Source organism: Ursus maritimus, unplaced genomic scaffold (assembly GCF_017311325.1).
Source record: "Ursus maritimus isolate PB19 unplaced genomic scaffold, ASM1731132v1 scaffold_14, whole genome shotgun sequence".
In the NCBI taxonomy this organism is placed as follows: domain Eukaryota; kingdom Metazoa; phylum Chordata; class Mammalia; order Carnivora; family Ursidae; genus Ursus; species Ursus maritimus.
In genome coordinates, this window is record NW_024423786.1 from 54,278,386 (window position 1) to 54,300,820 (window position 22,435).

At 55.8% G+C, this 22,435-nt stretch overlaps 2 protein-coding genes across 3 annotated transcripts in view; both read left to right on the forward strand.

Moving 5' to 3' along the window:
* Positions 1-2,951, forward strand: part of DPP9 (dipeptidyl peptidase 9) — a 50,628-nt gene extending 47,677 nt beyond the window's left edge. For both annotated transcript variants that reach the window (XM_040629542.1, XM_040629543.1), the window contains one exon: positions 2,541-2,951. In XM_040629542.1, coding sequence (XP_040485476.1) covers positions 2,541-2,633 — 93 coding nt within the window. In that variant the 3' untranslated portion in view covers positions 2,634-2,951. The remainder of the gene's footprint in view (positions 1-2,540) is intronic.
* A 6,465-nt stretch (positions 2,952-9,416) lies between these two features.
* MYDGF (myeloid derived growth factor) lies at positions 9,417-21,395 on the forward strand. The gene is made up of 6 exons (XM_040629544.1): positions 9,417-9,638; positions 10,912-10,962; positions 16,743-16,804; positions 18,244-18,325; positions 19,599-19,671; positions 20,921-21,395. Exons 1-6 carry the CDS (start codon positions 9,465-9,467, stop codon positions 20,998-21,000), a joined length of 522 nt encoding a protein of 173 aa, XP_040485478.1. The 5' UTR covers positions 9,417-9,464; the 3' UTR covers positions 21,001-21,395.
* The last annotated feature ends 1,040 nt before the right edge of the window (positions 21,396-22,435 follow it).

The window sequence follows — 22,435 nt, forward strand, 5'->3', positions numbered from 1 at the left end:
CCCCCCCCCCCGGGTCCCCACATCCAGTCAGCAATCATGTACTGATCACTGGTAGTGCCCTCAAGGCCGGGCACACTGAGGGGACAGGCCAGCACCCCCACCCCAGCTCAGCCTGGTGGAAGGAGGTCAGTGTTAGGGAAATTATCATGCCCACACCATTTTACTTTAAACCAAGAAATTTGCCTCGAAGGAACGGTGCAGGGCGCTGACAGCATCTCAGGGTGACTGGGATCAGAGAAGAGTTCCCTAGGAGGTGACATTTAAGGATGCTGGAGAGTAGGGGGGGGGGGTACCCAGCTCAGCCCAGGTGTGGGAGGCCAGGGGTTAGACACCAGGCACAGGAAAGTGTCGGAGACAGCAGCCTGGGACAGGAGACCAGAGTGGATGGAGTAAGCGGGAAGGGAGTTGGGGGCCAAGGTGTGGTGATGGGCGGGGCCCCCTGGGCACCGCCTCGGGCGAGGGGTGGGGCGTTGGGCAAGGGGCGTGGCTTCTGCCATAAGGGGGCGGTCTTGTCAGTGAGAAGTGGGGCCTTGGTGATGAGCCAGTCTTCGAAGAGGGGCAGAGGTTGGAGGTGAGGGGTGGGGCGTTGGCGGCGAAGGGCAGGGCTTCAGCGGTGGGGGCGTGGCTGGGGTGAGGGGCGGGGCCTCGGCAGGATTTCCTTCAACGGGTGAGGTGTCTGGGCCCACCACCCTTGAGACCCCCTCTAGACAGGGGCCCACGGGGGCCAGTGGGATGTGAGCCATAGTCAGTCGTCCTAGCAAGAAGGGGGCCGGCTAAGCGAGAGAGGCGAGAGGGGCAGATTTTATCACGTGCTGCCACCCTCAGTGTTTCTGCCTCGCAGAAGTCTGCACTCGCTCTGTCCTCAGGGGGGCGCCATGTTGCCATTCAACAGATGGAGAAACTGAGGGTCGCAGGGCAGGAGGGACAGGCCTTGGGAACCTGTGGCTGGGCACGCCTTTCCAGAGAGGGCAGGAGGGAGACCCCCAGCCGCACATGCTCTTCCCAAATAGGCAGCGGCAGCTGCAGATCAGCGTGAGGCGGGGCAGGATGGAACCTCACACCGTGAAATCCTGCTCGCCGGTGGCCTTAGGCAGTAGGTCCATTAACCTCAGGCCTTTCCTCTTCCTCTGGGAAATGGGCAGGATAACTCCTGCTTGCCAGGGAGGCTTCGAGGGCCAAATGGCTTCTCTTGGGAGAGCATTTAGCCCACAGGGTGGGCCGGGAGTCCTGTGCCCCTGCCTCCCTATGAGAAGTTGGAGGTGAGATGAGACACTGCTTTGGGGGTGGGAGCAGGGCAGCGTGTGAGGGAGGTGGGGCAGACCCCACCTTTTGTTTCAGGCACCCTGGAACGGATGGACTGGGAGGCTGGTGGTCCCGGGTCCTCCTTGTTCACACATCACACTTGTTGTAGAGGAGAAAGTAACCAGGCAGCCAGACCCAGGGTGGTGTGAAAGGTCTGTCCCAGGCAGTGCTGGTGCCCAAAGTGGGTAGGAGTGAGGTCTGGGGGGCTGCAGGGCAGGAGATGGGGTCTTGATGCCAGACTGGCAAGTCCTTGCAGAGTTCTGAGGGGGGACAGTATGATTAGACTTGTGCTTCATCCAGGGATGGATGAAAGAAGGCAAGGGAGGAGGCGGAGAGACCTCTGGGCATTTGGATGTATTCTAGAGTAGTGAACTGGGGCAGTGGCCATGTCCCTCGCTGGCAGGGAGAGGTGAGAAATGGGCCCCCTGGCCCTGGTACCAGCCGGCTCCACCCAGCTTGGGACTAGAGTGGGGTACTTTGGGAGAGTGTGGAGCAGGTTTCAAGCCTGTCCCACGAGCCCCGAGGATCTCTCTGAGACCTGCTAGGGTGCCAGAACCCTCATTTCATGGTCAGAGGCAACACCTAAGCTCCTGTGACGGTCACGCAAGGGCCTGGACGTCAGCTCAGCCAGGTCTCAGGGACTGGGTGATTCCTTGGGTGTGGCCCTTGGCACAGACAAGTCACTGCTCCTGTCTGGGGATAACGCCCCCTCCGAGCTTGGGGTGGGAGGCCTGTCATGGGAGCCATGGCACGTGCAGTCCTAACGTGGCCTTTCGGTCAAATGCAAGTGCCTCCAGTGAACTGTACCACACATCCCGAAGATGTGATGCGCCGCCCCCTCCCCTGAGGTGCATTCATTGCACCTCCCCAGGTTTGGGGGACAGCTCCTAGCTTGGGGATAGAGAGGCAGTCTCTCGAGTGTGCCATTCTGAATGTGCATGTGCTCTGTGTTTGAGAGACTAGTTTGGCCAGACCCTGAAAAGACCTGGAGAGGTCCAGATTCTTCATCCGGTTTTGGAGGCGGGTGGCTGCGGTCAGGAAGGGTGTCACTTGCCCAGAGTGCACAGCAAGCCGGTCAGGGGCAGAGGGGGTTTGGAACCCAGGTCCATCAGTCCAGGGTGCCTGCTCCCCCCAGGAGGCGCCCTCAGCTGGGGGGGGGAGGGGCAGGATGCCGGCCGGCGATCGGCTGGGGGCAGGGTCCCTCTGTGTCACCAGCCCTGCCTTCTCTGTCCACCCAGATCTACCCCAACGAGAGACACAGTATCCGCTGCCCCGAGTCCGGCGAGCACTATGAAGTCACGCTGCTGCACTTTCTACAGGAATACCTCTGAGCCCCCGCCGCGGGGGGCCTGCACATTCAGAGCACAAGTGGCTTCGCCGCCCCCGCCGCCACTGGGGGAACAGGCGGGAGGGCCCGAGTGGCCCCCGCAGACCCCGGCGCCTCCTCCCACCGCCCCCGCTGGACAGACCACCCCCGGCCCCCGAGCCTCCGGCTTCGCTGCCCCCACGCCTTTTCTCGTTTTTGTAATGCTCCTGGGTTTTTTGCCTGCTGCTTCTCGGTTGCCAGGACGGAGAGACGAGGCCCACATCCAAGAGGCACTTCCTCAAGCCATCCCCTCCCCTCACGTTGTCCGGGAGCTGGAGCCTGCGCCCAGCCGGCGTGGGGGCGGTGCCGAGGACCCTGGGCGGCCCGGGCCTCCGCGCGCGGGCCCGCTCCGCAGCGCACGGGCAGCACGGAAGCATGCGTTTGCCTTTCCTTCCAGACCCGCCCGCTTCAGAGTGTGTTTTTTTAGGGGGCGTTTTTGATGATTATTTAAGAGACAAAGCGAAGGGTGCCTAAACCTAGAATGGGGTCCGCCGCCGGGCCGCGGAGTTCCACCCAGCCAGCACCCGGGGCGGGGGGGGGGGGCTTCTTCTGAGCCCGCGGGGCCGTGGTGCGCCGCGGGCCGCGAGCCTCCCGCCCTCCCCGGAGCTCTCAGGCCGGCTCTGAAGCGCGCGTGCGGCCCCGCTCTCCGCCCGGCAGACTCGGGGCTCCCGCCTTGCGAGTGGACCCTTCCCCGCCTCAGGGTTACCCTTACTCCTTCCTCTTCCTCCCTGCCAAGCGTTCTGCCGGCGGCGGGCAAAAAGAAAAACAAGCAAAAACAAAACAAAACACCCCACCAGAAACGAACCACCTCTACATATTATGGAAAGAAAATATTTTTGTCGATTCTTATTCTTTTATAATTATGCGTGTAAGAAGTGGACTCAGTAAACGATTCCAGATGGAAGCGCAGCCGCCTGCCTGAGGTTCCTTCCAAGCCTGGGGCTGGGGCCGGGGCTGGGGGCTCCTCCGACTGGGCGGGGTCCTGAGAGGCTACAGGGCTGGGAGATGCCCCGCCCCTCGCCAGACGGGCCCCAGGGAGGACCGGGCCGGGTCCTGATGCAGCCAGGACGCCCAGCCCACAGGCTTCTTCAGGGCAACAGCATCCGCCAGGGGGCACATCCTTCTGGCCCGTTACTCTGCCCAGGATGCCTTCGCTTGTTTTGTCTCTGTGCTTGAGCAGAGGCTTGACCCCGCGGTTCGGTTCGGGGATCAGGAATCGCCGACTGAGGAGGGCGGGCCATGCCTCTCTTCCCGTTTGTCCCAGCGGCCGAGACCTAGGGACACCGGAGGCTGCCCGAGCAGACGGCGCTCTGGTGACTTGAGTTCCGAACAGCAGGATGGCCTCTCCTGGCACCTTCACCCTCTCCGTACTTGGGGGAGTCTCGCTTTTATTTTTAATGGCTTAACAAATAAAACGGTAGTGCAGAAGGAGACAAAGAGAAAAGACGCCTTCGTTCCAGAGAGGTGATCCCCTCCCAGTCTATTTTTAAACACCTGGGTCTATTCCTCCCTCTGCCAGCATTATTTTGCCAGGCACCTATCAAGGGATAACCGGTTATTCTGGGCTTTTTTGTTTAAATCAGTATAAATCAGGGGTCCGCGGACTTACTTTGTAAAAGGCCACGGAGTAAATATTTTAGGCATTGTGGGGCAGACAGCCTGGGGTACAGCTACTCAACTCTGCCCTCCTAGTTCAAAAGCAGCCACGGATGATATGTAAATGAGTGTTTGGCTGGGTGCCAATAAAACTTTATTTACAAAACCAGGCAGCCAGCCAGATTTAACCCACAGTCTGTAATTGACCAACCCCCGGTATAAGCCACACTGCAACAAATAGTCTTGCACATATTTTGGGCATATGTTTGAGTTTATAGGGTAAATTCCTAGAATTATCAAAAGGCATACTTGTTTTTAGTTTCACAGAGTATTGCCAGATTGCCTTCCAAAGAGAACACCTCAATGTAAAACTGCTCCAAGAAGGGTGAAGTGTGCCTGTTTCCCCATTCCTCCGCCATACTAACTGCTATCAAATATTTTTATCTTTGCCAATCTTAGGGGTGAAACATGGCATCTCACTTTAATTTGAACTCACATTTCTTTTATGTATGGGAATATTTTCATGTTTTAAGACACTTTTTGACTAGTAATCATTGACCCACCTTTCTTTTGATCTGTTGGCCTCATTGATTTGTGGACTCTGTCTACGTATGAAGGAAATCAGTCCTTGTCATCCATATTGCAAATTGAATGATGTTGTCAGTCTCGATGTGTTTTACGGGTAGGAAGCTCAGCCAATGAATGTTTAAAATCCCAGTCTTGGGAATAAGATGTCTTTCACTTAAACCTCTGTGAAATAAAGTGGAGGAGGGGACTGGTCACAAGTCATGGGACAGAAACTGGTGGCAAAGGGCACTGGGCTCCAGGAACCTTGGCAGCTGGAAACCTGCATTTGTCTCCAAGCAGGAACTCTTCCTCAGAACCTTCTACTCCTGCCTTACTCAGTTGGTACTCAGATTGTCATGAAACAGCATCTATTGGCCTAACTTCAGTCATGCACATTCCTACCCGACAATGAGGCCCGGAAATGGAAGTGGGGTGCCAACAGGAAGGAGGATGGATGATGGGCAGCTACAAAAGGACAAGTGTCTGTTGGCAGAAGGTCAAGGTCTCCGAGGTGGCAGGTAGAGGCATTTGTTTCTTCCAGGCTGTTACGTGGGCCATTTTTCTACACCACTGGTGGGGGATCCGAGCCGTCAGTGGGGGGTCCCCAGCCCTGTGTGAGGCTGCCTGTCCATATGCTTGCTGGCTTTCCTGTTGGAAAAGCTCATTTCTTCCCTAATTGGAAAGAACCCATATGCAATGGACATAAAATCCTGTGTCATATTGGATGTAGAGACATCCCGGTTTGTCATTTGTCTATCAAACATGTTTATGGTATTTCAACACAAACAAAAACTATGGACACATAGGAAGTTGCAAAAATAGTACAGAGTCCCATGTACCCCTCACCCATCTTACACCTTACCTAACCACAGTACATTGTCAATATCAGGAAACTGACCTGAGTGCAATGCAATTAACTAGACTGTACCTTATATGGATTTTATCAGCGCTCACATGTGCTTGCTGGTGAGTGTATGTGTGACTATTCCATTTTGTCACCTGTATAGATTCCTGTAACCACGACCACAGTCATAATACAGAACTGTTTATTCTCAAAAAAGGAGTTCCTCCATGCAATCCTGTTACATCCACACCCATCCCACTTACAGTGTCCTGAACAGAGAGAGATGTCCATTGATATCTGGGTCACCAAATGGTTTCCTTAAGGACTGCTAGATTTCATGTCATGATTAAAAATCAGGATCTTACAATGATGGGGTTTTTTTACTTTTAATCTCTCCAGTATGATTTTTTTTTTTTTTTGAGGCAAAAAGGAAAAACAAAAGAGGTTTGGGCTCAGTCTTTCTGAAAAGAAAACATGCACACACCAACCTACCTATCTTCAGTGGGAGACTCAGACAGTTCACAACTGAAATATCTTGTTAGCAGCAGCGCTTGGCCACTAATTGAATCCTTCAGAGTGATGGACTGAAGGTCAAACACAGCAGGTGAGGTAATGGGAAAGACATCAACAGGACCATGCTGTGTGAAACACAGAATAAGACTGTGATCATACCATTTATGGAGACAATTCTAATGGGTCCAGAGCAGGCAGCTGTAAGGAGAAAGACATTTCTTTTTTTTTTTTTTTTAAGATTTTATTTATTTGTCAGAGAGAGAGAGGCAGGGGGGAGAGGCAGAGGCAGAGGGAGAAGCAGGCTCCCCACTGAGCAAGGAGCCCCAGGCGGGGCTCAATCCCAGGACTCCAAGATCATGACCTGAGCCGAAGGCAGATGCTTAGTCAACTAAGCCACCCAGCAGCCCCGAGAAAGAAATTTTTTTTTTAAGATTTTATTTATTTATTCGACAGAGATAGAGACAGCCAGCGAGAGAGGGAACACAAGCAGGAGGGTGGGAGAGGAAGAAGCAGGCTCATAGCGGAGGAGCCTGATGTGGGGCTCGATCCCATAACGCCGGGATCACGCCCTGAGCCAAAGGCAGATGCTTAACCGCTGTGCCGCGCAGGTGCCCCTACGAGAAAGAAATTTCTTAATGCGAGCAGGTATCCCAATTTAGGACAGGCTGCCCATACCAGCAGGACATCAGTTTTGGGGTTAGGGTTATCCATGGAGCCCTCCGCCTGCTGGAGGATCCTCCTGACCTCTCTGAAATTGACCTTCATCTGTGTCTGAGGGGGTTAGAGTGATTTGAGGCCCTGAAAGGTTTTTCGATAGAGCCCAGCTTAGGGGTTACCTATGCCATTTTCTTGTTGGAGTCTGTTCTTTCAAGTCAGGAAGGACTAGGAAAACAAGCTTAATTCTGGACACTCCAGACCTCACCATTGGTGTTTTCTTGAAAATTTAAGCAATTTGTGACCAAAAAAAGGGGGGGGGCTTGTATTAAGAATTCTTATTTGTAGAAATTTCACCTGCATTTCCTCAGTTTTTCTGACAACCCCCTGAAGTAGGGATTATTTTCTTTTTAGCTTATTTTGAAATAATTTTGAGCTGACAGAAAAGCTGCAGAAATAGTACAGAGTTCCTGGATACCCTTCAGCCAGCTTCCCCTAACGTTCACATCACTGTGTAACCATGGTGCAATCTTAATGAAGCCAGGAAATTAGCATCAGTACAATCCTATTACCTAATAGGTAGAGGCCATTTTTCTGGTCCAGGGTTGTTACTGACCGAACATGTCCCTCCAAAATTCGTATGTTGAAAGCTAATGCCCAAGGTGATGGTTCGGGGAGGCGAGGCCTTTGGGAGGGGATTAGATCACGAGCGTGGAGCCCCCCATGAATGGGATGAGTGCCCTTATGAGAGAGCCCCAGAGGGCACCCTGTCCCTTCCACCCTGCGAGGACATGGGAATACGAGCATAGGGCTACCTGTGGACCAGGAGGTGGGCCTCACCAGACACCAAATATGCCTCACCTTGATCTTGAACTTCCAGCCTCCAGAACCCTGAGAAATAAACGTGTTTGTTTATAAGCCACCCCCAGCCTGTCGTATTTTTGTTACAACAGGCTGAACTCAGACAGGGAACCCATCCAGCATCCCACTTTGTGTTTTATTGTCTTGGTCTCCTCCTTCTGTGAGGGTGCCTCAGCCTTTGTCTTTCATGATGTTTTTGAAGACTACTGCCCTGTTACCTTGTGGGATGTCCCTCAGCTTGGGGTTTTGTAGGATATTTGCTTATAGATTGAAGTCATGCACTGGAGGCAGGAAGTCTAGAGTTGCCACTGAAAATGTCCTTCTCGGGGGCACCTGGGTAGCGCAGTCGTTGAGCATCTGCCTTCGGCTCAGGGCGTGATCCTGGCGTTCCGGGATCGAGTCCCACATCGGGCTCCGCTGGGAGCCTGCTTCTTCCTCTCCCACTCCCCTGCTGTGTTCCCTCTCCCACTGGCTGTCTCTCTGTCACATAAATAAATAAAATCTTAAAAAAAATGTCCTTCTCGGTTGTTGAAGTCTCACTGGTGACATTAACTTTGATCACTGGGCTAAAGATGGTGTTTTCATTCTAAAATTCCTATTTTCCCCTTTATAACTAGTAAGTATCTTGGGGGAAAATACTTTTAGACTATAGAAATATCCTGTTTCTCATCATACATCCCCCCCGCTAATTTTTAGATGTTAACCTTAAAAGATAACTGCCAGTTATTTTACCAGTAAAAATAGGTTTATTCAGGAATAGCAGAGAACTGCAACCTAGGACAAGCAAGCTACCGCAAAAACCAGAGGCAAATCCGCAGAACAAGGGGGAGAACTACTCTTTTATAGAAGAAAGAGGAGGTTGGAAGGGGCTCTTACAAACCAAAGTCCACTTACCTCAACGCCAGGTGTGGTGGCTTCTCATTGGCTGGGCTTTGACTATCTCTCATTGGCTGGGCCGTGGCTGCGTCTCATTGGGTGGGCAAGGACTGTCTCTCATTGGCTGTTCTGTGACCATCTCTCACTGGCTCTGCTGTGATTATCTCTCATTGGCTAGGCTGTGGCTGTATCTTATAAGGGGCTGTAGCCTTAGTCTCATTAGCAGTGCTGTGACTATCTCTCGCTGGCTGTGCTGTGGCTGTCTCTCATTCGCGGGGTTGTGGTTGTCTCTCATTGGCTGTGCTGTGGCTGTCTCTTATTGGCTGGGCTGTGGCTGTCTCTCATTGGCTGGGCTGTTGCCAGGGTAGGGGAAAATTTCCTTCCTCCTGCTAGGGCAGAGAAGTAGTGGTTAACATACTATGGACTTGCAAGGTGCTGGAGTTCTTGTTGGGTCCGCAATTCACCAGAAGTAATTGGGTGCTGAGCTCTTCCTACCGGCCTCTCCACTCCATTCTAAATGAGGGTTCCCTTTATTAATTTTCAGATCCATCCAGGGATCTTGGCTGCAACAATTGAGGTATTTGCCCAATGGTCATTGTCCATTTCCCTCATTCCAGACGGAATTTACTACATTTACTAACTGGAAGAGCTGTAGGGTCAATCACAGGGTTAGGAATTGCGGAACTGACGGACTCCAGGACCACTCACCCCAGGGACTCACCCTGGAAGTTCAAGCCCCGCCCCAACATGGCAGCCCGGCCGGGGAGGAGGCGGGGCGCGCCAGGTCACGTGGCCGCGCCGCCGCCGACGTGGCCTCAAGCGGGCGCCCCACGTGTCCCTCGCCGCGTCCCGTCGCCACCCCAGCCCTGCGGACCCGATCCCAAGATGGCGGCGCCCAGCGGGAGGAGGAACGGCGGAGGCGCGAGTTTGTGGGCTGCGTTGCTGCTGGCGGCCGCTGCGTTGAGGCCGGCGGAGGCGGTGTCCGAGCCCACGACGGTGGCGTTTGACGTGCGACCTGGCGGCGTCGTGCACTCCTTTTCCCAGAACGTGGGCCCGGGGGTACGTATCGCCGCCGCCCCGGGGGCTTAAGCGGTGGTGCCGGTGGGGGCGGGTCCTGAGAAGGGGGCGCGGACGGTCGGGGGCGGGGACTGAGTTGGGAAGGGACTCTGGGGGGCGCGGTCATCACTGAGGACTGAACTTAAAGAAGCTAGGCGTCCTGCGGTCTGGAGACTTGGAGGGGGTGGGTCACCAGCCTCAGTTCCTGTTCCGTCTCACGTGCCCAGCGTGCCCAAGCAGCCCTCACTCCCAGACCAGGCGAGTCCCCGGCCATTGGAAGGCTGAGCCGCCCAAGAGGTGGGGAGAGAGGAGGCTGAGGGGTATTTTGCCTCCAGGCCCTGCAGAAGGTCAGCCCCTCTGCAGCTCTGACGAGGGAGGAAGTGGATAGACGTTGCTCTTTCATTGCACGAGACCGACCCTCCCTCTCATTTCACCTGGAAGTCAGCAAGCCTGGGTCTAGCCCAGCCCTGTCCCCATCTTGTTGAAGTCCTTCCCCTCCCATATTCGTGTTCCCTGTCTCTAACGGATGTCCATAGCTGCTATCTTTGAGTACTTCCTTATAGCCGGATATCGTGCCAAATGCTTGATTTGCTAGGCCATTTCACAGATGAGGAAAACAGGCTCAGAAAAGTTCTCACTTGGGGCGCCTGGGTGGCACAGCAGTTAAGCGTCTGCCTTTGGCTCAGGGCATGATCCCAGCGTTCTGGGATCGAGCCCCACATCAAGCTCCTCCGCTATGAGCCTGCTTCTTCCTCTCCCACTCCCCCTGCTTGTGTTCCCTCTCTCGCTGGCTGTCTCTATCTCTGTCAAATAAATAAATTAAATCTTTAAAAAAAAAAAAAGAAAGAAAGAAAAGTTCTCACTTGTCTGAGGCCCACAGCAGAGCAGAGATGGGTCTTCTGGTGTCCATATCTTGCTTCCAAAGTCCATGTGCCTAGATGGGGGGGGGGGTGCTTGGAGGGTGTAGGACCTCCCTCTTCCCCCTTCCTGTTCTTCATCCCCCAGAAGCCTCATGAGTTGTTTGTCCTGACTCAGGAGCTCACTAGCAGTGGGGGGCAGGTAGGGGAGTTATAAGTCGGTAGACACTGGAAGGCCTTTTGGGGCTGGCCTCCAGGGACAACAGCCAGGAATCTTGCTCTGCCTCCTTCCCCTTAGTGCAGATGCTCAAAAGCTGGATCTTCTTGATTCTGGATCTCAGAAGGACATCCTGAGACCCTCCACTGTAAGTACTAAGGATTACCTCCTAACAAGCTTTTTTCCACCTTCCATTCTCCAGGACAAATACACTTGTGCGTTCACCTACGCTTCTCAAGGAGGGACCAACGAGGTGAGTTGTTCAAAATTCCACATAGTTTTGTATGGCAGTATCCACTGTCATGGAGAGATACTCTCCAGGGAGCAGTGGAGTTGGGTCATACCTGAATTAACTTACACTCATTGAACTATTCTTGTCTAACCAATAAAAGACCGTGCTTAAGGTAACTAGTGATAGCAGATTCCCCCTGTAATTCCACAGAGTAAACAAATGTCTGATGGAAAGAGGCACCTGAGATACAAATGTGCTGCGCCCATGAGCCTCTCTTAGGAGTATTTTATTTGCCTTTTGTGCTGTATGACAAATCATGACAAACTTAGCAGCTTAAAACAACACCCACTTATTATCTCACTATTCTGGAGGTCAGAAGCCACGGTCAGCTCAGCTGGGTGCTTCATAAAGCCCAAATCAAGTTGTCAGCCGGCGGGGCTTTTATGTACAGTCTCGTTCACATTGTTGGTAGAATTCAGTTCCTTGCCATGTAGGACTGGCAAGGTCCCCATTTCTTGGTGGCTGTTTCCTCCAGCAGCTGGTGGCAGAGAGGAAATAAGAGAGATCGGGAGCGTAAGACGAATGTGACTCACCATTGCTGGCTATGAGGGGAGCACAGGTGGCCTCTAGGAGCTGAGGGCAGCCCCTGGCTGGTGGTCAGGCTTCGGTTTTACCACCACAGGAACACAAGCACGTGAGTCGGAAGAGGACACTGAGCCTCAGACAGGCGTACGGTCTGATGACACCTTGAGTCCAGTCTTGTGAGACTGAGCAGAGGGCCTGCCATGGCCAAGCTTCTGCCTGGGGGACTGAGAGCTGATCAGTGGGCAGTGCAGTTAAGCTGCTAAACTTGTGGTCATTTATCACGCAGGGTAGTGACTTAACTGGGGTGCCCCCGAAAGATACGTTCACATCCTAAGTCCTAGAACCTGTGAACGTAACCTTACTTAGAAAAAAATATTTGCAGATGTAAGTGCATGATTTTGCAATGAAGAGATCATCCTGAGTTCTCTGGGTGGGCCCTAAATCCAGTGACAGCTCGCCTTACAAGAGACACTCGGGAGATTTGACAGAAGAGAAGACACACAGAGGAAAAGGCCATGTGAAGATGGAGGCAGAGATGGAGGGGCGCGGCCACAAGCCATGGGACACCTGGAGCCACCAGAAACCAGAAGAGGCAGGAAGGATCCTGCCCTAGAGCCTTGCGAGGGAGCCCAGCCCGGGGACACCTTATTTGGACTTTGGGCCTCCCGAACCGGCAGAGAAGAAATGGCAGTGGTTGTAAGGGAGCAGGTTTGGGTGGTTGGTTCCGGCAGCGCCCGCTGCAGCAGACCACCAGGGACACCCCGTTACAAAGCGCTCCGAGAGTAAAGGACTGGCTTGGAGTGCAGTCTGCGTACTGCTGCTTGGTTTCATCAGGAGGGAGAGCTGCAAGTGGTCAGGAAGACGCACAGACTTTCTGCTCAACATCGTTCGAATAAAAGAAAAATGAAAAGGAAGAATTCATCGTCACTATAAAATAATCAGTAAAATACACTATAAAAATCAGTAAAAACCATCTTTCTCTTTTTTGAAGATTTTATCCATTTGTTAGAGAGTGTGAGTAGGGTTGCGGGGTAGAGGGAGAAGTAGACTCCCTGCTGAACACGGAGCCTGGTGTGGGACTCGATCCCAGGACTCTGGGATCGTGACCTGAGCCGAAGGCAGATGCTTTACTGACTGAGCTGCCCAATCGCCCCCCCCCCCTTTTGTCCCTAGTTGTGCCTTCCTCCCCAAGAATCAGACTTCAGGAAATACTGCTCTCGTTCTAGAACAGTGTGGCACTGTCGCCTAACATTGTAGAGTCCAAAAATGGAGGCCGCTGGGGAGCCTCTCAGGTGCCTGACATGCCCTGCAAGCTGGTTCTAAGCCCCTCTCTCCTCCCACTCGGGGTAACACATTGAAATGGGCAAGAGCGGATCTCTCTCCCGCCTCGGCACTGCTAACGTCCGGGATTGGGGGCCGGGTCGTTCCCTGAGGGAGCTGTCCAGGCACTGGGACCTCGAGCAGCCTCCCCGACCCCGCCCACTCAGTGCCAGGAGCACCCCAGTTGTGGAAGTCGTGACTTCCAAAAACATCTCCAGACATTGCGTAGTGTTCCCCGAAGGACAGAATCATCCCTCGCTGGAAACCACAGGGCAAGAGTGACTTCCGTTATATTTTAGATGTGTCTTGTTTGTAAGTACATGATTCCTAGTGACGGTATTTTAACAAAATGTAACAAACAGTGACCCCTGCCACCAGGACAGCAGGCGTCCTGCAATGGTCCGCCCCTTCCTGCCACACCTCCAGGCCTTGCTGCTTCTCCAGATAGTCTTCCCCACTATGGGGTGAAGCCAAGTGGTGGCACGTTCTTCTAACTGTGAGCCAAAGCCCATCAGTCCAGCCTACCCCCGGGCACCCAGAACCAGTCCCCACATGCCCTCTTCCACGTGGCAGCCTATTGGTTGCGTGTAGATAATTGATTTACAGGACAATGAACTGAAGTGGCCGCTCTACCATGGCGCTTACCGGGAGTCCCGCACTGTGCCAAGCCATGCGCACACCTCATTTCTTCCTCTCCACAACCCCAGGAGGCCATACTGCTCTGGGATTTTGCACTCAAGGACACGGAGGCCCGGGCTCTCCCAGCTGGGAAGTGACTGAAGTCCCCGGGACACAGATCCCTAACCGTTGCTCTGTGCTTCTGACCCAGTGTCACCAGCAGCTTGGAAGAGAGCACATGCACCTCCCACCCCCACGACTAAACTTAAACTCTTAGAGGTGGACGTCCTGCTGCTGAGTTCACGCACACCACAGGCTGGAGCCTTGTCCTGGACTAGCAGTTGGGTCACAAACTATCACTCCAGCAATAGGCTGGATTCGTTTGTTTTGGAAGAGGGGTTCATCCTGAAGGAAATCACTTCTAAGCAAAGCAGACGTGTCGTGGCACGGACTTGTCCCCGCAGCAGCTGTCTAGAACGGTGACAGAGACCACAGGGAGCTGAGCGCTGGGGCGGTTGGTGCTGTGTGAGCCGGACGGGGCACCCACGACCCATGGGCTCTTTGGTGGCTGTCCTGTGGCCACCTCACAAGAGAATGGCAGGCCAGATTCTCAGCGAATGCACAGGGATGGTTTGGTGTTCCGTGGCTTCTGCCTGGCGACGTACAGGGAGGCACCGCAGACATGCCCCTGGAGCAGCTGGAACAGAAGAAACCCCAGGAGGACCCGTGGCGGCGGGTGTGGGTGTGTGGGTGCGCCGGGCACACGCAGCTCGGAGCCGAGGCCTCTGGGGGACAACAGTCCGCGCTTGCTCCTTTGATAATGGTTTGTTTCTGCAGAGGGTCACCTGCGAGGCCAGTGCTGACAGTTGGCCGTAGGCACGGGGTGATTCGTAATCTCTCAGTGCCCGCCAGGGGGCGGAGCAGCCTGAGAGCTCGGCCGTTCTTGGTGGGGATGCAAACCGGCCATTTCTTATAAAGTTAAACGCACGCTCACCTTACAACCCTGCACTTCCACTGCGAGGCGTCTGCCCACTAGGAATGAGAACTCAGCCGCACAGAAACGTGTACCTGACCGTGCACGGCAGCAGGATTCAGTGGCCGACAAGTGGAAACAACCTTGGTGTCCATCAGTGGGTGAATGGATACACACAACGTGTCCACCACGCACAGGAGCACAGCGCCCACACGCTGCCCCGGGGACGGACTCTGAGCCCACGACGCTCAGGGAGGGAACCAGACACAGAAGGCCACACGGGGTGTGAGTCCACGTGTGTGACACGTCCAGAACAGGCTCATCCATGTATGGGAAGGGGACTCGCGGGCCGGGGGCTGGGGGGAGGGGAAGGGATGGGGCTGCTTTCTGGGGTGATGGAATGTTCTGGAACTAGATCATGGTGATGGTTGCAGACCTGTGAACATGCTAGAAAATGCAGAATTGTACACCATACGAGGGTGAATTGTGTAGTATGTAAATATTTCTCAGTCCAGCTGTTGGATAAATGAACTGTGGACACAGGCAGCAGCGTGGATGACTGTCCAGTGCCCCACGCTGAGTGAAACCGCACAAGGCTGCGTGCCGCCTGATTCCGCTCCGGTGACACTTTTGCAAAGACACAACTCCGAGATGGGGTCAGCAGTTACCGGGAATTTGCAGGAAGGGGTTAACTGCAGAGGGAAGGGGCCAGGGGATCCAGGGACATAGATCTGGTCTGTATCTTGATTGGATGGTGGACGCGGAATTAGAAGCATTTGTCGGGGCTCCTAGAGCTGTCACCAAAATGAGCACGTTTCCCCATCTGTCATTTACATGTTAATAAAAACTAACCGCGCTGCCAGTTATGTGTCATCTGTCATACCAGGCCACCCCTGCGCCTAGTTCCCCAGGGGCTCAGGCTGTCCCCAGAACACACGCTCACATGAATGTCAGAAGCCCAAACCTGAGCCTTACCGTCTGCCCACTGCACCCTGCAGCCCCGAGACCACGGTCAAGGTCACATAACCAGACGGCCGCTCAGAGGGATGTTGACCCTCTTGCTAAGAAACTCTCGGTCTTAAATTTGTTTGCACTCAATTTTTTAAACAGTGTTTAAACATTTGCCTCATTTTCAAGAACCTTTACAGAGCCGTGGAAAACCTCTCAGATCTATTTCACAGCATAAAACCGTTTCCAGGTGCTCTCAGGCCTTGGAGCCACGGACAGGTGTTTTTAGATGGGGAGGGAGGAAAGTCCACCGAGTCCGCAGGTGTGGGCCACAGCTGTCCCTTCATCAGCCAGAGTCACTGGTTCCCACGTCCCTGCTGCAGGCAGACGGCATCTAGGTGACCATTTACTCCCACTGTGATTCACCTAAAAATGGCCTTGTTTTTGTCAATGAGGACGTTGCAATGTCCAACCAGGAGTACCAGTATTGGGAGTATATTGTTACTCCAGGGAGGGGACTGTACACTTGCATTTTACGAGCAAGACAGACGCCTTCGGTACCCCAGAACTCACAGTGGCTGTCCCTGGCCCTCCGCCGGTTTTGCAGAGGCCACGAAAATTAGAAGCAGCTGGTAGCAAGCAGTGTGTTCGGGAGTCATTGAATAGTTTTAATCTTCAGGGGCACCAGGGTCGCTCAGTCAGCTGAGCGTCTGACTCTTAATCTTGTTCGTTTGATTTTTTTAAAAAGCTAACACGTTCACATCCTTCAAAAAGAAGAACACATGAAAAGCTTTCTGGTGCCTCCCGTCCTCAGGTCGCACCCACGTCCTCCCTGTAACCGTGCATAGCGCGGTCTCGTGTCTGCCTCGAGGACTGGATGCTGATCAACAAGCATGAGTAGTACGTGGTCTCCTTTTATTTTAGTGTGTAGTTTTCTTGATAGGCTTTATTTTTTAGAGCTGTTTTAGGTTCACAGCAAAAGTGAGCAGAAGGCACAGATTTTGATACACCCCCGGGCTCCCCGCCAAACAGCCTCCCCCGTCATTGACAGCTGCCACCGAGAGCGGGACGCTTGTGACCGTCGCCAAACCCGCACGGCCGGGTCACGGCCACGCCGAGTCCGTGGCTGGCAGTACGGTTCAGTCTTAGGGCTGCACCCTCTGCAGGTGTGGACAGACGGATGAGGACGCCTGCCCACCACCATGGTCTCGCCGGGACTAGTCTCCCCGCCCCCAAGCCAGGCTCCAGCCCGGAGGCCCAGGGAAGGTTCGCTCCCTTGGCAGAACTGGAGGGCGCCCTAAACCTCTCAGGGACCCCGCGCGTCCTGGGCTGACCTTTATTTTCCCTCTCTCCCCAGAAGTGGCAGATGAGCCTGGGGACCAGCGAAGACCACCAGCACTTCACCTGCACCATCTGGAGGTGAGCCCGGGGTCGCGGTGGGGGGATCTCCCCTGAAGGAGGCGCTTTGCTGAGGCTGCTGGGAGCGTGTGCCCCTGGTGCCTCCAGGCAGCAGGACCGAGCACCCCTGCGGGGCGTGGGCTGGGGGTGATCTTCACCACGTGCAGGTAGGAGAGGGGGTGTGGCACCATGCTGGGGGCTGCTGGGGTGGGGAGGGTTCCCCAAGGAAGCGTATTGACACTGGGGCCCAGGGGGCATGGGGGGGCAGGGGCCAGGCTCCCCTGCATCGTCGCCCTCCATCTCCCCGCCCTAGAGTGCGGCATGAGTGAGCAGTGGGCCCAAGAGGGGACAGAGGGAAGGGGGTGCTCAGCCCAGCGGGGAGGAGGGTGCCAGAGCGGTGTCATATCCTAGCCCTGCTCCCCTGGGATCTGAGGCCTGGAACTGATTCTTCCAGCATTGGCTGTGGGTCTGGTGTAGTGCAGGCACTTGGGGAGACACACAGAAGTCCAAGCTGTGGTCCTGCCCTCGGGGGGAGGGGGTTGGCAGAGGAGGACAGATCACTTGGAGGGCCTTGACAGCGACATCAAATCAGAGGACACCCATGTTCGAATCCTACTTGCAGGCAACACCCCACCGTCTTTGCCTGATGTTTTATAAACAGCAGGTGCTTACTAGGCAGCGTTCGGGGACATTCTCACCCACTCTGTGGACTGGCGCCTGTCGGTATCAGGCAGAGGAGCCCTGGGGACCACCGCGATGACAGGGCGTGTGAGCACCAGCGCCCTACGTGGGCACAGAGCCGGGCCACACAGGCCTGCAGCCATGCTCAGCCCCAGAGCCGCCCTGACTACGGGGCCACCCGCTCGGCAAGAGGTCCTGCCTGAACGGGCTGTTCTCCCAGTTTCAGACATTGACTCACTGGGCCTGGCACAGCCGCTGGGGCTTAGGGAGCCCAGGAGGCTCCCTGGACCTTCCCCGCCTCCTTCCTGACTCACCCCCAGCAGGACTCTCCTGGCCCCCCTGCTGCCCCTCCACCCCCATCACTGTCTGCTCTCCGCACACAGCCACACAGGGCTCTTCACCCCCCACACACGTCGTCCCCTCACTGCCACCAGCCCTTTTTCAGCTCCTCTCTGCTCTGGCCCTGCTGATCTGGTGTTCTTTAAAGGTCCCCATTTGCACCTTCCATGTGACCTTTGCCCTCTGCTTTCTTCCTCCTCTGCCTAGTTAACTCCTGTACTTCTCAACCTCTGTTGTCGTTCCCTGTCCCCAGTACGATACCTGGAATGTCTTTGGCACTCGATGGAAAAGCATTCAGTCCCTGTCCTAGAACAGCTTGTGCCCAGAAGGAGAAACAGACTTGTTAGTAAATGAGCCAAAAGAATGTTCTAGTAAAGAGAAAAGAAGAGGTGATGTTGAGGAGGCCGGGGCTGACCCCCTCCCCTGCCCTTCCTTTGCAGGCCCCAGGGCAAGTCCTACCTATACTTTACGCAGTTCAAGGCCGAGGTGCGGGGCGCCGAGATCGAGTACGGCATGGCCTATGTGAGTAGGGGTGCGTGTGTAGGGGTGGCTGCCCCGGGGCGTCCCGTATTGACTGTGCCTCCCAGATCACTGGCAGGGGTGGGGAGGCGGGTGAAGTGAGGGGACAGATATCAACCCTTGATTTCATAACATGGAAGGACGTGGGACACCACAGACTCCGGACCGGGAGGTGCTAGGAAGGTGGCGCTGGGCCCAGAGCGGGACCCCACTGACCCCTAGAGACCCGGCGGGCGGAACAGGAAATGGACACCTGGCCTCCGTCTCCTGTCACCTGCCATTTCCTGCCAGTACCCCCTGCTGGCAAGGCCAGCAGGAGCCAGAGGGGAGGGGCCCCAGGACACGAGCGGGGACAGCAAGGGCAGGAGTGGGCCCAGAAGCGCAGGCAGTGTGCTCTCTGGTGTGGGGGAGGGCCCTGTGTCCTGTGGGCCCCATGACCTGTGGTTCATGGCTCAGGCAGCACCTTTTGCCACACCGCTGACCCGCACGGTCCGCACCAGGGGCTGGCCGCACTGCAGAGCCCCGTCCCCCACCCCTGCTTCTGCGTTTGGGTCACACACGGTTTGAAAACCACTGTATCGGTCCAAGAAGCGGAACCAGTGGGGACGGGCGTTAAGAGATTTATTGCCAGGAACTGGCTTTGGCCCCAGGGGACCGGCAGGGCACCTCCACAGCCTGTGCCAGGCTGGCGGGAGGGGCGGGCGCTGTGGGGACCCCTCCGTCAGGGAAGCCTGGCCCCGCTGATCAAATCAGGCCCACCCAGGGTCATGGAGGATGATCTCCTTCGAGTCAGCTCCTGACGGCCTTCCAACGCATGTGCACAGTACCTTCCCGCAGCGAGCGCCCGACTGCAGGGCTGCGGGACGTGGCCACCGCCAGCCGTCCCCCCGCTGACCGCCGCGCCGCTGGTCCGGCTGCTCTGTGCTCCCCTCTTGCTGGAAAACACCTAAAGCCGATTTGAAACAGACACAATTGTGATTTTTAAAAATTGCGTTCAAGAGACCGCCCTGCTTCTGTCACGACCATATGTTCACCGAAGGGGAAAATACCTTCCTTGGGGATTGGCAGCAAAGGCATCGAGTTTTAAGCCAGTTGACAATCTCTTAAGTGGATTAAGCACCGCTTCTACCGGATTCGCTTACGTGCTTGGGAGAGCAGCGCACGCGCCCCTTCCGTCAAAGCGTGTGGCTTCAGCCCGTGCTGCTCTCGGGGGCAGGAAGAGCAGGCTGGATCCCTTCTCTCCCGACTAGCGACATTTCCCCTTGCTCTCTTTCAGTCGAAAGCTGCGTTTGAAAGAGAAAGCGACATCCCCCTGAAAAGCGAGGAATTTGAAGTGACCAAAACAGCAGGTATGTAAGGATGGCTTGTGGAGATGAACCCCAGGTTCTCAGGCACAGAAGGTGGGGAGAGGAGGGACAGCACCCCACCTCCTCAGAGGGACGGGTTACGGCCCAGCGTCTGCACGCTGTTTCTGTAAAGGGCCCTTAGTAAATAGTTTCGGCTTTGTGGAGCAAACAGCCTCTGCCGAGACGACTCAACCCGGGAGAGCAAAGGCCGTGAGCCACGGGACACTGAACGGGCATGGCTGTGTCCTAATAAAACTTTATTTTATGAACACAGAAATGTGAATTATATATCACAAAATACCATTTTCCTTTTGACTTTGGTTAAAGATACATGAAATGTAAAAACCACTCTTAGCTCATGGCGTAGGCCAAGCCCCGCTAGGGACCTGAGGACTTGAAAATCTGCTGGGGCGTGTGACATCTGCTGTCCTGGGTTCTGTGACTGGGAACAGCTTTGATGCTTGGGCAGCGCGTTCCTAACCCCTGAGGTCTGGGGGCCCCTGGTGTCCCGAGCCACGTTCAGCCGTGCGGGGCAGAGGCCGAGCAGAAGGAGGGGCGGGAAGCTCCGGACTTGGCCTCTGTGCGTAGAGCGAGGGTGGGTGAGTGATGATGGTGATGGACACGGGAATGGAGCCATGCTGCAGGGGACCTGAGGGATGCGGGAGGGGAGGAGAAGGATCCTTGTGGTTGTGGGCGTCACCAGGCATGGGAGTGGCGTGGGGGGTGCAGCGAGTGGGGCTTTTGGGAGGAGGAACCTTGGGTCTGGAAGGAGCCCTGCCCCACCTGCAGGTCCTCAAGGGTGTGGGGGCTGTTCTGAGTAGAGCTCCAGGGCAGGAGATGGGGCAGCCAGCAGAGCCTTGACCTCAGGGCGCACAGCAGAGGGCAGAGCTGAGCCACTGGGGAATAGCATGGGGAGGCCGCATTCCCAGGTCCTGCTGGAGAGGTGTCATTGGGCCTCAGACAAGTTTGCCAGCGCCAGCAGGAGGTGACACAGCCCGCCCCCCCAACCCCCATCCATCCTCAACGTGGCAGAAATGACCACCGTTCTTCCCACCCTGAATGTTCCTGAGGCCTCCTGCTGCCTTCAGGACTGGCCCGCCAACCTCTCCTTTCTTTGGTCCCTCACCCGTAAGACTTTCAGGGCTGGAGGCTTTCCATGCCGAGTCCCTTTCGGGGACTGCTCCCCTGCCCCGCCCAGGACCCAGAGCGTCTGGAGTGGCGAGGGCCCGACCACGTGCTTCTTCTCTCGCAGTGTCCCACAGGCCCGGGGCGTTCAAGGCTGAGCTGTCCAAGCTGGTGATTGTGGCCAAGGCATCCCGCAGTGAGCTGTGACCAGGAGCCCCATCGGGGGGCGGCTTTTCCTCATCTCTGCTGAAGGAGCTGGGCCCTGGGAGAGCTGGCTCATTACTGGTTGTCTAGGGGGGACCGTTGGTTGATGTGCTCTGGACATGGAGCAGGGGTCTGAGACCCGCTGCCCGTCTTTACCAAAAGAGGCACTGGGGCACGCGAAGGGGGGGCTCCCGGGGGAATCACGGCTTTTTTGAAGCCCGTGCGTGTCTCCCTGTGCTCAGGCCGGGCCCCGGATCACTCCCAGGGAGAGCGAGCCTTCTGCCCTGAGCCGAGCCAGCTGTTTTCTTACAGTTTTCCCAGGGGACCTTCTTCCAGACTAACTGGGAAGAAATGAAATGTTCTTTCATATTTAAATAAATAAGACGGTTGAAAAGCAACCACACGGACTTGGCAACTGGCGCTGGTGCCGGCCTGGCGGGGCACTCAGGGCGGGGGGCCCAGGGGCCCAGGGGCCCAGGGGCAGCAACAGAGTCTGGCCGCCTGCACCACCTGCCTCGCTGGAGACTGGAGACCTGTGTCACCGCGGGCACCTGGAATCTCCAGGCACGACTTCTCTGCAGACGCAAAAGCTCCAGGTCCCAAGGCGGTCGGCCGTGAACCTGGATCTCCCTGAGCTCGTGGGGCAGGCCCGGCCACCCCCCACAGGCCACCCCCCGCAGTGGGGAGCCTCAGGGCAGACCTCTTCTGCACCTGGCTGCTTGGCTTCGCTTTGCTTTGGAAGCCGGGTTGCACGTGGCGACTTAAAACAACAGTAACCACAAACCCCCACAGGCAAACAAAGAAATAAAACCCCCAAATGCCCCAGCCACTCAGAAGGGCCCTGGTCTCCCAGCAGTGGGGCCTGGGAGTCTGACCTAGCTTGCCCTTCAGCCTGCCCTCCAACTGGGCCTTCTCGCAAGTAAACGAGGAGAAAAGAAACCGAGGGCTATTGAAGTGGAATCCTTGCTCTTCGGAATCACTGCGTGAGATCAACGGAGGACTCTCCTCCCCTTTCACTCGCCTGGCCTCCCTCGTGCCGGCCGGAGGACCTGGGCGTGGCAGTGACCCCACTTGCCAGAAAAGAAGCAGATGTGAGGGCTCCTGCCCCAGATCGTACACCTGTCGGAAGTGGAGTGGGACTGTCCCCCTGTCCATACCCGCAGAGCGTACTGACAGGCGTGGGAGCATGGACAGCTGTTCTCACGCGGGGGGGGGGGGGGGAAGGACCCCACCATCCCTCACTGTCCAGCACACAAGCCACGCCGCTTGTGAGAGAAGTTCTCAGGGGCACACGTGTCCACAGGGGGTTCACCCCACTCAAGACCAGATGCGCTTTGAGGTCTGGTGAGCACAGGGTCCCCAGGGAGGGCCAGCAGCCTTTGCCACTCTGGCTTTGGGGTTCAGTGGATGGAAAAACTGAGTGCGTCTTTATAGCACC